This window comes from Dysidea avara, chromosome 3, assembly GCF_963678975.1.
Source record: "Dysidea avara chromosome 3, odDysAvar1.4, whole genome shotgun sequence".
NCBI lineage: Eukaryota > Metazoa > Porifera > Demospongiae > Dictyoceratida > Dysideidae > Dysidea > Dysidea avara.
Window position 1 is genome coordinate 33,062,610 of NC_089274.1, and position 14,324 is coordinate 33,076,933.

The 14,324-nt window shown below is 37.4% G+C and overlaps 2 protein-coding genes across 9 annotated transcripts in view; one reads left to right on the forward strand and one right to left on the reverse strand.

Annotated features, from left to right (window-relative positions):
• Window positions 1-10,793, reverse strand: part of LOC136250766 (RCC1 and BTB domain-containing protein 1-like) — a 123,927-nt gene extending 113,134 nt beyond the window's left edge. Inside the window, exons 1-3 of one of the 2 annotated variants that reach the window (XM_066043055.1) lie at window positions 10,694-10,785; window positions 5,007-5,071; window positions 2,210-2,357 (exon numbers count right to left, since the gene is read on the reverse strand). In XM_066043055.1, the coding sequence (XP_065899127.1) occupies window positions 2,210-2,357 (148 nt within the window). In that variant the 5' untranslated portion in view covers window positions 5,007-5,071; window positions 10,694-10,785. Of the gene's footprint in view, window positions 1-2,209; window positions 2,359-5,006; window positions 5,072-10,693 lie in introns of both variants that reach the window. The other variant, XM_066043054.1, reaches the window with a different exon arrangement.
• Window positions 10,794-11,825: 1,032 nt separating this feature from the next.
• Window positions 11,826-14,324, forward strand: part of LOC136250764 (VPS10 domain-containing receptor SorCS1-like) — a 32,197-nt gene continuing 29,698 nt past the window's right edge. For 5 of the 7 annotated variants that reach the window (XM_066043047.1, XM_066043051.1, XM_066043048.1 and 2 more), the window contains exons 1-4: window positions 11,828-12,312; window positions 13,576-13,637; window positions 13,725-13,827; window positions 14,075-14,218. In XM_066043047.1, the coding sequence (XP_065899119.1) occupies window positions 12,040-12,312; window positions 13,576-13,637; window positions 13,725-13,827; window positions 14,075-14,218 (582 nt within the window). In that variant the 5' untranslated portion in view covers window positions 11,828-12,039. Of the gene's footprint in view, window positions 12,313-13,575; window positions 13,638-13,724; window positions 13,828-14,074; window positions 14,219-14,324 lie in introns of all 7 variants that reach the window. The other 2 variants (XM_066043053.1, XM_066043052.1) reach the window with 2 other exon arrangements.

Consider the following 14,324-nt stretch of genomic DNA (forward strand, 5'->3'; position numbering starts at 1 on the left):
CTCAGAAATGATTCACACTAACAAGTATATTCTAAAGATAAAATAGAAAGGAAACAGAGAGTGAGAACAGTTTCAGATGACTGCTCTATTAGAGTATTTTAGTTGTTCAATGCTTAGACAACACACACCTTCAAGCATATAACAAATATCATTTTAATCTAGGGCTGAGCGATACTGCCATTTTAGTATCAAGATCGATACTAAAGTCACTATTCACGATACTGAATAGTTCACGATACTTACAAACAAGTCAATCATAGCTGGTGCCACATAGCTTATTGCCCAGCATTCCTGTAGGAAGTCCTTATAGGTGATAGCAAACTAGCCACTATCATCCTTGTTTACAGTAACAGTTATTGTAACACATGCTTTGAGGTTGTTATGGTGTTCACGCCTCTCTGCAGGGGAAACCAGATGGGTGGACTTTATCATTTACAAGGATTCTTAGCCAAGTACTGCATAACAAATGGATTTTTAATGACTGTAATGTACAGGCATGGTATCACGATAGTTAATAACAAAATATCGCGATATCGATACTTTCAAAATATCGCGATATATCGCTAAAACGGTAGTATCGCTCAGCCCTATTTTAATCTATACACTATTTTTACTATGATCAATCCTTGGGGAAGTGTTAATACAGCAAGAATGAGTTGATGTTATGCTATTTCTAAAAATCAGGCACCCATGCAATTAATACTATCCTATTCCAACTAAATAGACAATTAATCAATCATGTATATAATTCATATTATTGCTTTTATTAATCCAGCTACATAATTAGATTTGTAAATACTGTAATTCAATGCATTTTGTAATTCATTAATTATTTAATAATTCGGTAATTACAATTGCTACAGTGTATGCTATAACAAACTAGGGCTGAGCGATACTACCGTTTTAGCGATATATCACGATATTTTGAAAGTATCAATATCGCAATATTTTGTTATTAACTATCGTGATACCATGCCTATACATTACTGTCATTAAAAATCTATTTGTTATGCAGTACTAGGCTAAGAATCCTTGTAAATGATAAAGTCCACCCATCTGGTTTCCCCTGCAGAGAGGTGTGAACACCATAACAACCTCAAAGCATGTGTTACAATAACTGTTACTGTAAACAAGAATGATAGTGGCTAGTTTGCTATCACCTATAAGGACTTCCTGCAGGAATGCTGAGCAATATGTTATGTAGCACCAGCTATGATTGACTTATTTGTAAGTATCATGAACTATTCAGTATCGTGAATAGTGGCTTTAGTATCGATCGTGATACTAAAATGGCAGTATCGCTCAGCCCTATAACAAACCACCTTAAACTGCAAATTACGAACAGAAGTATCTTCTCAACTGTTTTATAGTGTGTCTATCGTGTTTTCTCACATGAATTGTTGAGAAAGCTTGAGGCTGCCATTCATTTTTGTTTGCATATGTACAGACACGCCCTTTCCTCTCTTTGAAGGAATTTGTTATTTCTGGTAGCCTACAAAGCCAGATACTCTGTTTTTCAGCTGTTTTACGCTCATATAGTCCATTGTGAAAGCAATTCATAATGTCTTCAGGAACTCGCTTCACTTGTTTTTCAAGTTGGCACTAATAAACCACCTCAAAGCAAAAACTTACCTACTGGGAAGGCTCTGTGCAGCCTTCATTTCTCACATACAGGTTGTTTTTAACATAAGCCACTTTGCTTATGTGGGTGCGGTAAGACAAACAAAATTAATATACAAACATGCATGCATACATACATACATACATACATACATACAAATGCACATACGTTTTTTGGAAAACTATTTCAGTAAACCAGGTGCACGCCTACAGCCAGTCAAAGGCCAGCTGTGGGCACACGCCTGGTTTAAAATTCTAAAAGTTGTCCAGTTGGAGCCATGCCCACTTTTGCATATAAGAATAGTTTAGACTACTGGTGAATAAAGCTGGTATTTAGTTAATATATAGCCCTAATCTACACATTTAGCAAATTATATAACGCAGAACCAAGTAATAAAAAGTTTTAACTTTGACTTCAACTGGGTCAGATCCAGATTGCTATCCAGGTCAGTTGGTCATCTGGGTCAGTGATGGTGACCTGATTTCAACCTTGCCTGTTTTGTATGTATACTAGCAATGGATCACAAATTATGTGGATGAGAAAATAACTAATAACAGTCTAATACTATTCCCCTACTATACTACATACCAATAGTATAGACATCATCATCTCTGGTCACTAGTATGGCTTGATTTCCGTTGTCAAACACACAAGCAATTTTAACAGATTCCAAAAACACTGGATCTTGTACACACAGGATTGCCCATTTGTTGAGCTTCTCACTGATACTACTCATCCTGTAATATTATTTAAGGTGTAAAATAAACAAGATGTGTAGCAGTATAATTAATGGATGATAAATGTATACACATGCACATTAACACAAGACTAATAAACATATGTATACCATTTCCCACACTATACTTATACAAGTACATATTTACTATTCAGAACAACCATTATTGTCTATGTAACACATAATTATCAGATGTAGTTGTATCAACAATTTGGAATTTGCACTGTAGTGACCAATATAGTGTATATAAATGGTGGTTATCATACAGTACAGTAGAATTGTATATTAGGGATCATGAAGAATTGGGTTTTCCTAGCCAAAAAAATCATCCAAAAACCAGCTTCACAACTCCATCCTGGCACCTTGGCAGTATTGGTTAGGTATAACCAAGCCCAAAAGTGCCTTCAGTATGATCCTAAAGGCTTGCAATAAATAGTTACAAAATTTAAAAAAAATTAATTCAATGGAATTTTCTACTGACTAACTGCCTGCCTGCTTGCCTGCCTGCTTGCCTGCCTGCCTGCCTGCCCGCCCGCCCGCCCGCCCGCCTGATGCCTTCAGGCAAGCGTAACTCGATAACGGCTAAGGCTATGGGCTTAATTTTTTCACTGTTCGACGTCGCTTCATCCCAAGACGTGCCTTTTGGCATACCGCAGTACGTACAATGCATGCATCATGGACTTACCTTTGTCCTCCTTTGTGTCCCATTTCTTTTTGCTGACAGCCTGAAGTGTCGATTCGCGGTAGCGCGATGCATGGCTTCCCTACAGTACATTTGGAAACGGGAATCATCCGTATTTTCCGTGGTGAACAGACTGATTGCAGAGACGATTCTAACACTGTTCTTTGCTTGTAATGCTGTGTAATGGGCTAAACATAGCTGAAAGCGAAGAGTAATGGCCGCTGCACATTCGAGGCAATAATTGATAGTTTGGGGGCACGCGAATCATATTTTCAAGATGACTGGATTGTTGCAGAGGCACTTCTTCTACTGTTTTTCGTCTGTAGCGCTGTGGATTATGCCGAACACAGCTGAAAGCGAAGCGTAATGGTCACTGCACTTTCGAAGCAGTTTTGATAGCTGGGGTGCGCGCTCAGACGAAATAATTAATTAAGGCACCATCCTTTCTTTTGATGCGGTATGTGTGGGTTCACCAGTCATAATAATGTTACAAAAAAAGTAAGCAAACAAGTTAAAGGAAAAAAATTGAAATTTTAAGTTCGATTAGGGATCATAGAAAAAAAAGTAAGGAAACAAGGGAGATCGCCTACACTGCAGATATAGTGAACATTTAATCCCTAATTCAGTCTTGGTATAGACTGGATTAGGGATTAAATGTTCACTAGTGTATCTGCAGGTGTAGGCGATCTCCCTTGTTTCCTTACTTTTTTTTTCTATGATCCCTAATCGAACTTAAAATTTCAATTTTTTCCTTTAACTTGTAATTATAGAAATATTTTAATACTGTATCATGCCAAAACAGATACTCAACTACCTCACAGCCAGTCTTTTTTTTCGCTGCATATATGTATGTATTCTCATACATTACATATTCCTCATGAATTAAAGCACATGCACACATGCAATCTGAGCTCTGGCAGCCAAAATTAACTTTGCACCAAGCTACACATCCATCATTCTGAAAAATGAGTCTCTCTTCTACTACTGGCCCTGCCAGGGGTGAACTCCCACTTTAGGGCTCTCAGCTATAGTGTTCAACTGGTATTTTACCTGGAGAGTTCCCTAAATGTCTTCAAAAAGAGTACTACATATAGTTAGTTTACTGACAATAGGGCGTTAATATTCAGTGGACTGGACTACTGGACTGGAACACTGGACTACTGGACGAGCGGTTTTTGCACATTCTATAGTTAAATTTATGGGGTCTTGCTAGTAAGCACCCTTAGGGCACCTGCGGCCCACTTCTAAATGCTGAAGACAAACAGTGGAATATGCGAAAAACTGTCTCTTAATAATTTCGCTACTGTTCATTATAGCACTATACAGCACTTATTCCTTACCCTGTTGTGTAGTAATGCTGCAGGCAGTGCAGCTGGGAATGTGACAGCAATAGTTAACCAGCGATCAACTTGCCAGTAGACAATATCCTTCAAGATATCCTTAGAGCAAGCTTGAGGAGCAAGCTAGTCTCATTAATCTTGCTTCCAGATTTCTGTTTCAGTGCAGGGGCTTAAATTACAAGCGACTGTGCTGAAAAATTCCTAATTGGTATATAAGCCCTTGCATTAAACTAGAGGTCTGGCTGCACGATACTAGCTTGCACCTCAAGCTTGCTCTAAGGATATGTTGTCTACTGGCAAGTTGATCGCTGGTTAACTATTGCTGTCACATTCCCAGCTGTACTGCCTGCAGCATTACTGCACGACAGGGTAAGGAATGAGTGCTGTATAGTGGCATAAAGAACATAAATTATTAAATGATAGTTTTTGCATATTCCACTGTTCGTCTTTAGCATTTAGAAGTGAACTGCAGGTGCTCTAAGGGTGCTTACTAGCAAGACTTCATAAAATCCAACTAAAGAATGTGCAAAAACTAAAAATATGTCAGTCCAGTAGTCCAGTCCAGTAGTCCAGTCCAGTAGTCCAGTCCACTGAATAGTAATGCCCCTGACAATATTTATATTCCTCCCTTGATTTGGATCCACAAGTTCTGCAGCTGTCACAGCAAAACCCACTAGTCCTGTCCCATTATCCTGTAATGGACCTCAATTCTAATAGGCTAGAATATGTCTTGTCACAGACTCACAGCACAAAATAAACTAAGCTAAATCAACACTTGTAACTTCACATGTATAGTCTATACACACATTACACATGTGCACACAATACACTGAGTTTCTGGAAATGCCATTACAGGGGATAAAGTCAATAGCCTATTTAAATCCTCACAATTAAGCCTTTTGGCACAACTTAGTACATTTATACATGCAACGTACATGAGTTTGTTTACTATGCTAAAGTCTATAAATTGATGTAGTGCTAAGATTGTACATGGAATCACTTCCACCTGATCTAATCCAGCAACAATTACTACCAACTTTTAAGAAATTATCACTTTCCCCTTACCATTCAGTAACCCCACAATCTATTGTACATATAGTATAACTCATCAGTTATTGACCACTACCTAATAGTACCTATTATTGACCAGTAGACTAGCTACCAATTATTGACTAATAATCATGTGATTTTAAGTGTACACACAAGTTGAGAGATTGTTTAGTCTTCTCTCTTTTCAGACTATTCAGTGTTCTTACGATGTTATAAAGACAAGAAATCAACTGTAGAAAGGTATAATGCATAATGCATTATGTAGTGGCATTGAACTGGTACAAAAACTTAATGAATCTCCCAGTGACTTAGCTAAAAGGTGACGAGCTTCATGAGATCAGGTGTTGAATGAAATAGGGTAAATGAAGCAGGACTACGTGCATGGTGTTTCATCTATACAGAGTGGATATAATCCTAAATACAGAATTTCTCAATGCCTGAAACATGGGCATAACCTCATTTGAGGGGTTAACTGGCTATGTGATGCTGGAGGAAAATGAAATCTTGAGATAAAAAATTGGCCAAGGCTTACAATATTGGAACAAGGAGTTAGAGAAGAAGATGCAGTCAGAAAAGGAGGAAGAATACAAACAAGAATTGTAGAGATCTACAAAATAAGCCACAGAAGACTCCACTGCAATGTACCTGAACTAGGGCTGAGCGATACTGCCATTTTAGTATCACGATCGATACTAAAGCCACTATTCACGATACTGAATAGTTCACGATACTTACAAATAAGTCAATCATAGCTGGTGCTACATAGCATATTGCTCAGCATTCCTGCAGGAAGTCCTTATAGGAGGTGATAACAAACTAGCCACTATCATCCTTGTTTACAGTAACAGTTATTGTAACACATGCTTTGAGGTTGTTATGGTGTTCACACCTCTCTGCTGGTATCACAATAGTTAATAACAAAATATTGCGATATCGATACTTTCAAAGTATCGCGATATACCGCTAAAACGGTAGTATCGCTCAGCCCTAACCTGAACCGGTTTTGACTTATCTGTCTGATACTCATATTGAATATGATTGCTAAAGAAGCAGACATGTAGCAATGATTAATTTGCCACCAATGCGTGCCATATCCTTTGGACTGTACAGTAGCTACCCATGATGTCTTGTCTATCATACATGAAAGTTGAAAAGGGAGTTAGAGGACTGCATGCACTAATGGGAACCTCTGAATACACAACTAGCTACTGTGTACAAGTTGATCATGGCCTACATGTGTGAACTATTACATGAATGTATGTAAACGTTATCTGACTAAATGTGTGCATATCTCATAGTATGTTTAAATTAATTCAATTTTAAGTGTAGACCTAGGTTGCTTGTATAGTTTTATCAAGAGCTCATATGTAATAAAAATTAGTGAGGAATTTTTCCTGAAAGTGTCTTTTTTATTATGAACTCTTGGTTTTATTACTTGAACAACTCTCATAGCAAGTTATGCTCCATTAGCTGATGAAAATATTTACATGTAAGTCAATAATAGGTAGAGATGGTCGATAATTGATAGACGCAAGCTGTTTGCTATAATCATCACCATTATCATATACTGTTGATTGTGGGATCAGTTTTTGTTGTAAGTGCTGGGAGATAATACACTTACATAACTCTGTCAAAAATTTTGCTGTTCTGCAATGTTGGATGCCTGAGTTATGGCATTTAAACCTTATGTGGTCAATAGCCAAAGAGTTACACTATTAATACACATGTGCCTGGGGGGGGGGGATATCTTGTACTTGGTCTGATCTTCATCCTTGGTCAAGACAAGCAAAAAATTGTAGCAGTAGGTCAAAAGACAAGCCACTTCATTTGTAACATGCATGTACATCACAACTGATACTACAAGCATAACTGTAATTTTTGAGGTACTTTTTACAAGAATTTGGTGTCAAGAGTTGAGTGTAGATTTAGCCGCACAAGTCAAGGGTCAAGGCTTACTTTTCAATTTTGACCAAGTTCAGTGAGTACAGGGTAGTCTGGGTATGGGAGTGCCACCTTTTTGCACTACTGTGAGTGTAGAGAGAAACCATTATTTTATGATGAAACAAATGAACAAAATTACTTACAAATGTGGTACATCCTCAGGCACACGTGACCACAACATGGCCAAAAGCGGGCATGGAAAGGAAATTATAGATATATATAAAATTATAAATATGATTAACTATAAAAAAATTAATTGTGCATCTGGTCTCGCATGGCCAGACCACTTTTTCTCCACATGGCACTTATTGATTAGAAATTATAAGCACCTGCTCCGAAAAAAGGGTCTGGAACGGTTAGTATAAGCAACTCATTTCTAACACCTCAACCACTATGGAGGGTTCTAATGAATTCCAACAAGCCTTCATCCACATCTCAGCCCACAAGCATTCAATATTCGAATTCTAAATTGTTTTTGGCATTTTTTCAATTGAGTCGTGCAATATTCAAAGTGAGGCACGGATTTGGTGACAAAAGCGACTGACAGTATGCCTAGCTGGTAAACATATTTTGTTTTAAACTATACCATTCTTCTTCAGGAGCAGTCATTTCTCCTCATGGTACTTGCCACTCTACGGCATCACTGCACAACTTGAAATCTTTCTGTTGAAAGGTGTAGAACTCGAATATTGATTATTTGTGGGCCGAGACGAGGGCGAAGGCTTGTTGGAATTCATTAACACCTCATTAACACCCTCTTCATAGTGGTTGGGGGTCTTAGAAACAAGTTGCCTATGCTAACCATTCCAAACCTTTTTTCGGAGCAGGCGCTTATACTGTAATTTCCAATCGATAAGCACCGTGTGGAGAAAAAACTGTCTGGCCATGTGAGACTATTATGCATCCACTCCAAGGGGGTGGCACTCCAATATACCCAGTACTCCGATCTTTGTCCTTGGTCAAAGTGGTCAAACTCGAAAAATGAACCTTGACCCTTGACTTACGCTAAGGCCAGGCAAACTTGATTACTTGTTTCTTATCCTTCTTTACCCAATTTCATTATTGCTGCTATCAATCACGTTTTGGTGCTGAAGAAGGCCAGCTATCATTTTATAGCACAGCAAATGTCACTTGCACCTCAGAAATGATAAGTATAGTTCTTAAATAACGTTTATAGCAACAGACAGCTTGATTTGGGGTATTTTCTTTAATAATGAATAATGAAAAATGACCTCTTGCCCACATGGAAATCCAATTTTTTGTGGATGAGAAACAAGTAATCAAGTTTGCCTGGCCTAAAATCCATGCTTGAATCTTGACTGCATTTTTGTAAATTTCGTAAAATTATGGTTATGTTCCACTGTACAAACGAACTTGACTTTTAACTTACTGCAAATTTCTTGCTTGACATTTGACTTTCGTTTTGACCAAAGACAAGAAGATTGGAGTGCCACCCCCTTGCACTCCTAGCCAGAAAATGTTTCCTGCTCTGAAGCTAAACAATTTATCAAGTCAGCTCTCATTACAGCTACATCACTAGTATGATAAATTCATATATGTATGGTGTGGCTACCACATGCACCCAAATTATTAATATTGATCAACCCTATCTTAACTCTCACTACAGCTACATCACTGGTTGTATACAATCACTGGACTGGACTGGTGGACTGGACTACTGGACTGGTTCATATCAAAACATATGTATGGGATTTGTCAAATCAAGCATTTTCAGGTGGTCAACATTAAAAGTTTTCAAAACACTGGGTTAAACCCTTAAAAATTAAGAATTATGCATTAACTAAATTTAATATCAGTTTAATATCTTTTTTGAAATCTCAACTTGGTAAAACAGGCTGATTATAAAATCTCATCATTCCCTGTCATTCGTTGTTCGATGCAAAATACATGTATTTTACACTACATACAAAAACACTAATTTACAATCTTTAACTCACAAAATCTCTACAGCACACCATACAATAAAAGAAAGCCCTTGAATTTCTCTATCCAATTCCGACCGTACAAATGGGAAAATGTCACCATAGCGACAGTTATTTACTGTTGATGATGACATAATACGTGCTCCATACATTAACCTATTGGAAAATTTAATCATCTCGGCGGGAAAATCCCAATTTACAAGTTGTTATCCTCAACCAAATTCACTAAATTTGGTATCATACTACGCAGCGAAGGATGCTTAATAAGACTCCGACCGTACAAATTGTTAAACAGGTTAGTTTACAAAGATATGCTTAAAAACACGTGTTTTTACGGGCATTCTGAACACGTATATTTCGCGGTACAAGGCTCCTTTTTAGCTTCCCCTTTGTTACTACATAAAAAACTTACACATGAATCGAATCGCCTTTCATCAAGGAGTCCGATAAACCAAACTTCTTGTCTGTCAACCAGAGTACGCGGAAGTTATGGCGCTTTGTTTAAAAGATGGTGTTATTTTATATGAAACGGACGTAACCCATTCGGAAATCTGGAATATCTTACGCAAGTTTTGATGTTTTTTTTTTTGTTTTTTTTTTTCCATTTTGGCACATGTTTGTAGCTATTGTTACATTGAATGTAAAATATGCAGGTGAACCTGTCTATTTGGCACTGTCTGTTATCTTAGGATTGTGTGCAATTCTCTCTCTTGGCATAATCTCTATTGTACGACTACCATTTGTCTTATCATGAAGTACAAACCATACAGTACATGTGTATGTAATGTTGTAGTAACCATGTATCCTACAAGTTATAGTAATATGGAGTCAGCTAAATTAAGTGGTGACAGCTAACTGTCTTGCTATTCCATAGCTGATACAAAGGTTCTATAGATTTTGCACAACAGCAATAACAAGCGAAGTCACGTGCACAATATTTCAATCAATCAAATTGAACTTTGAACTATAATTACCGCATGTGACTTCTGTTTTAGATTTGTTGACGTACAATAACTACTAGAACCTCTGTACATAGCTGAATGTTTACAAATCTGGCATGATCACACCTTTTCTTTTGTTTGTGCGTGGGTTTCTTTATGTGTGGGGGAGTGGTCTAACTAGCACCAGTTGCCCAAATACTTGGTTTAAAAAGGGAAAACACCTGAGTCCAATAGTCCAGTCCACCAGTCCAGTCCAGTGATTGTATACAACCCTACATCACTAGTATGATAAATTCATATATGGTGTGGCTACCACATGCGCCCAAATTATTATTATACTAGCTATTTAAAAATTTTTTTTTTTTTTTTAAATTAACCCCATACAGCCCCATCACAAGTGCGAGTAATATACAGACCATACAGCACCAATTTGACGAACCTTGCAACGTTAATTAGGTCGCACTTCTTTAAGTAGACCGCTTGAACGACCTCTCAGTACCAATTTTTGGGTTGCCCTCCCAGTCTGTCACGTGCATTAGGCCACTCCAAGTCATACCTTAGTTTCTGGTCACTCCCAAGCCTACAAATGGATGCGGGCGGGCGGATGATCAGGACTTCAGGACTATAGACTCTACTGTGACAATATACTGTATGGTATTATTATTTGCTCAATTTAGCAAATTCATGTTGATTTTATACTTAACCAACAACATAAGTAGTTGTGCTTCGGCAAAAAATGCACTAGGAAAGTTGTTGATGGATCATGGCTAGCTATACACTGATGTATAGCATTTAAGTATATATTTATTTATTTATTTATTTAGAATATACTATAGGAAATGTTTTGCTCATGTAGCTACTTATGCTTTCCAAGTGAAATAAATGTCTCATTAGCTATGTCAGGAAAGTATTACTATGACTTATAGCTAAGTTGTTCAAATGATCATGATACACAATGAAATTTAACTTCTATTTTCACATCAGAAATTCTTCATTCAAATGTAAAGTCTTAGCCCACTAGCTATGTGTTTCCAGCCTTCTATTCAGTAACCTTGAGAAAAGTAACTGTCAAAGTTTTGAGTCATTGAGTGCTCCAGACTACTGTTTTTTAGTGATCATCTGGGAATGTTTAAACTATAAGGGTGTCTACTTGCCAATCTAATTTTAGTTATGGAAAAGTTTAAGTTTAAGCTCACCGAATGTTGCCGGCTTTCCATACCCCTGTAGTGTTCAGTGATAAGGAATTAGACTATATAATCATTAGAGGACTACATTTGAATTATAAAGTTAAAGCTATGGCCCATCTGCATGGACTAGTAGTTAATGCTACTGAAATTACTTTGGTTACAGAAGCATTAGTAACAGTTATAATCTGAACAGCTATATAATCAAGGACAAAACTAGCTATAGTTAGAAACATTTTATTAGTGTGGCATATATACCTAATATTAGAGTTAAGAGTAGTGTGACTGCTCTATTGGAATCCCTGAATGCTCTATTAGAGTATATCGATCTTTTGCAGTAAAAAATAAGTGTCTTGCCGGGTCACGTGCACTTAAGCACCTGTAATATTAATAATAGTCCTCATAAACTAGGGTTTCAGGTTTACCATGCGGGCGGGTGACCAGAAACTAAGGTTTGACTTGGTGTGGCCTTAGTGAGAGCGCAATTACGTGGGCAAAAGAATTTTGTCGACTGTGACAGTGATAAAAGCAGGTGTAAAGGTGCGAAACAGAGTCCTACCGTACCTAGGTGCTAAAGTGTAGTGATTTAACTCCTACCGCCATGCTTTCCGTGCCAGTTAGGCTACTCGTTATCACGTTACTGTACCACTGTGTTCAGGGGAAGAACGTTGTTCGCCGTATTAACCCCAGTTCTGAATCCAGTGACGAATGGCTGTACAAAGATGATATCTCCAGGAGCGAAAATGATTTGTCTGAAGAGTTAACCAGTAGAATACGCAGGAACGCAGGCAGGGACCCAGTGGCTCACACCTTTACGTTGGACAGTGACACACACCAGTTCGCCAGAGTGAGATACGCTGGAGAAGGAAGCGATGTAAGATTGTTTGTTTACTCATTGTTGTAATAGTGGAAGCCATAACATAACCATCATTGTATACAACACAATGCTTACAGGATCTGTGAAATGCAATCACAAAATTACAATTAATAATGTTGTGTAAATGTATGGCCTCTGTTGATCATGAGTTGGTATTTACTTTTAAGTTCAGGTTGATGAACAGTAAACAAGAATAGACTATGTGCACTGCCAAAAGCATTCTAAAAGCACGTGATATTTTAACACGTTTTATTACATTTTAACATGTCACGACAAGAAAGACTGTGATAAATGTATGTAGAAAAATGAAAATGTGAATCTCAGAAAATAGACCACTTACCAGTAGATCGATAGATTCCTCTACCTGTATGGAATAGTAGCTGGAAATAGGAGCCAAGTCCGTAGTGTTAGTGGCGAGTTATAGCTCGAGCCGCATTTGCTACCCACACTTTTGTTTTGGGGCTGGCGATAGTCATTCACCATCAAAAATACTTGGGCACGCTGCTGATCAATGATCATTTTTGTTGAATGAATGGACCACACATATAGTCTATTACCACGAACAAGTTTGTATACCATAAATCACGAAATGTTGGAAAATGTAAAGTTTGGGTGAATCATGATCCTCTCGTTAAGGATCGGATCAAGTTACTGCAAGGGTAAAAGCTTTGTGCTGCCAATAATGAACGGCATACTGTAGAATAAGTTTGTCAGTTTGAGCTTGCTTAACTTCTTTTTTTTACCCAGCAAAGTGATCCTGCGAGTATTTGCAAAATATGATCAGTATTTCTGGTAAGAGGAAACGCTTGCAAGGTTCTTGTATTCTTGCAGGATTGTTTTGCCTGGGTAATCCTGCCAGTTGAATCATTCATCTACTGGAAACTTACAGTACATGTAACAACAATGTAATAGGGATCTTTTCACCTCATTGTCAACATTAATTAATCAGTGTATTTCAGTATGTGATAGTTGCCATGTATTCACATGAACTATGGTTAATTGTTTAAATACATGACTGAAAATTGTATGAGAAATAATATTTTTCTACCAAGTTTACAACAAAAGTTTCTAAGAATTTAGCATGCTTAGTGCTCTATCCTAGAAAATATGTTGATGAAAAAAGACCCAATTTCTTCATGTACTAATTTGTATTATTTTATCTGTATATGTATGTATGTACCTATACACATATCTGCTATGGCAAGTAGAATTAACTATTGCTATAATCTTAGTCTATTGTTTTGTACGTAATCTTTACAGGTTGTGTATGTGCTTACTTATGATCGTAATAGAGCAGGCATTACCTCCAGTGCACTGTACAGGTAGGTGTGTGTTTGTGTAGTGTATTGCTATAGTATAGTGTCCTGTAATCTGTATAGTATGTCATTATTGTGTGGTTGTCATGTCAGGTCTACTGATTATGGCAAGACATTTCAGGATCAGTCTAACAAACTATCCAGTGGATTTCAGCTTAATCCTTCCTACTACACTACCCCTGTCAACAACAGAATTGTTAGTTTTTTGTATGCTGAGTATGCACGCACAGACACACACTGAAACACACGTGTGGTTGTAGTTGTATTTAACATTATGTGTTGATTCTTGGGATTGGAATATTAGCGTACACAAGTTCACAAATAGATGCTATCACAAAGTAATTTATACAGGATGTTTGCATGCAAATAAAACACATACTTGTTGAATGTATGTTTAATGATCATTTTGGAACGTATTGCATAATTATGTGACATATGTTTAGCTAATAATTCCTGATGATGAGAAGTCACAGATTTATGTTACAACTGATGGAGGTGAAATATTCACCAGTTATAATGTTCCAGTTGATCCAACCTCACTGAAACTTCATCCCACAATGCCAAACTGGATACTGGGTAGTAGTACGGTATGTGTCGGTACCACATATGTGTATTTGCAGTATTGCAGACATATATACAGTTGTGAATGTATGCACAAACTCCACTTCCTCCAAGCATTTACCCTCAACATTT